Below are 317 nucleotides of genomic sequence, written 5' to 3'. Positions count from 1 at the left end.
TGGGGGCCGGCCTTGAGTGGGACCCTCCCCAACACAACGAGGTCACGCTGTCACTGCCACACAGGGCGTGCCCCCCACCCGGGTGGGTTGGGAAATGTGTCCCACTGCTCCGGCTGCCGGACAGGCGGGAATCTGTGGCGCAGGCTGAGGGCTGAGCCCCGGGGGCCCAGGCCGCCCGCGTGTCCCTTCCTTCCTCCGCCTCCAGTCCAGGGCTCCAGTGCTCTGCCCTCTGCAGCCACTGACCTCCAGCACTTTCTGCAGTATGGTCATGTCTGGGTCCAGACCGTCCATCACGAGAGCTTGTAACATGTCCTCGA

At 66.2% G+C, this 317-nt stretch overlaps 1 protein-coding gene across 3 annotated transcripts in view; it reads right to left on the bottom strand.

The window, feature by feature from the left end:
• Positions 1-6: 6 nt before the first annotated feature.
• Positions 7-317, bottom strand: part of LOC111744285 — a 4683-nt gene continuing 4372 nt past the window's right edge. For all 3 annotated transcript variants that reach the window (XM_023534784.1, XM_023534785.1, XM_023534786.1), the window contains one exon: positions 7-309. In XM_023534784.1, the coding sequence (XP_023390552.1) occupies positions 43-309 (267 nt within the window). In that variant the 3' untranslated portion in view covers positions 7-42. The remainder of the gene's footprint in view (positions 310-317) is intronic.

This window comes from Pteropus vampyrus, unplaced genomic scaffold (genome assembly GCF_000151845.1).
Source record: "Pteropus vampyrus isolate Shadow unplaced genomic scaffold, Pvam_2.0 Scaffold131, whole genome shotgun sequence".
NCBI classification, from domain to species: domain Eukaryota; kingdom Metazoa; phylum Chordata; class Mammalia; order Chiroptera; family Pteropodidae; genus Pteropus; species Pteropus vampyrus.
Note: the sequence above shows the minus strand (reverse complement) of the source record. Positions and strands in the feature narration are given on the sequence as shown.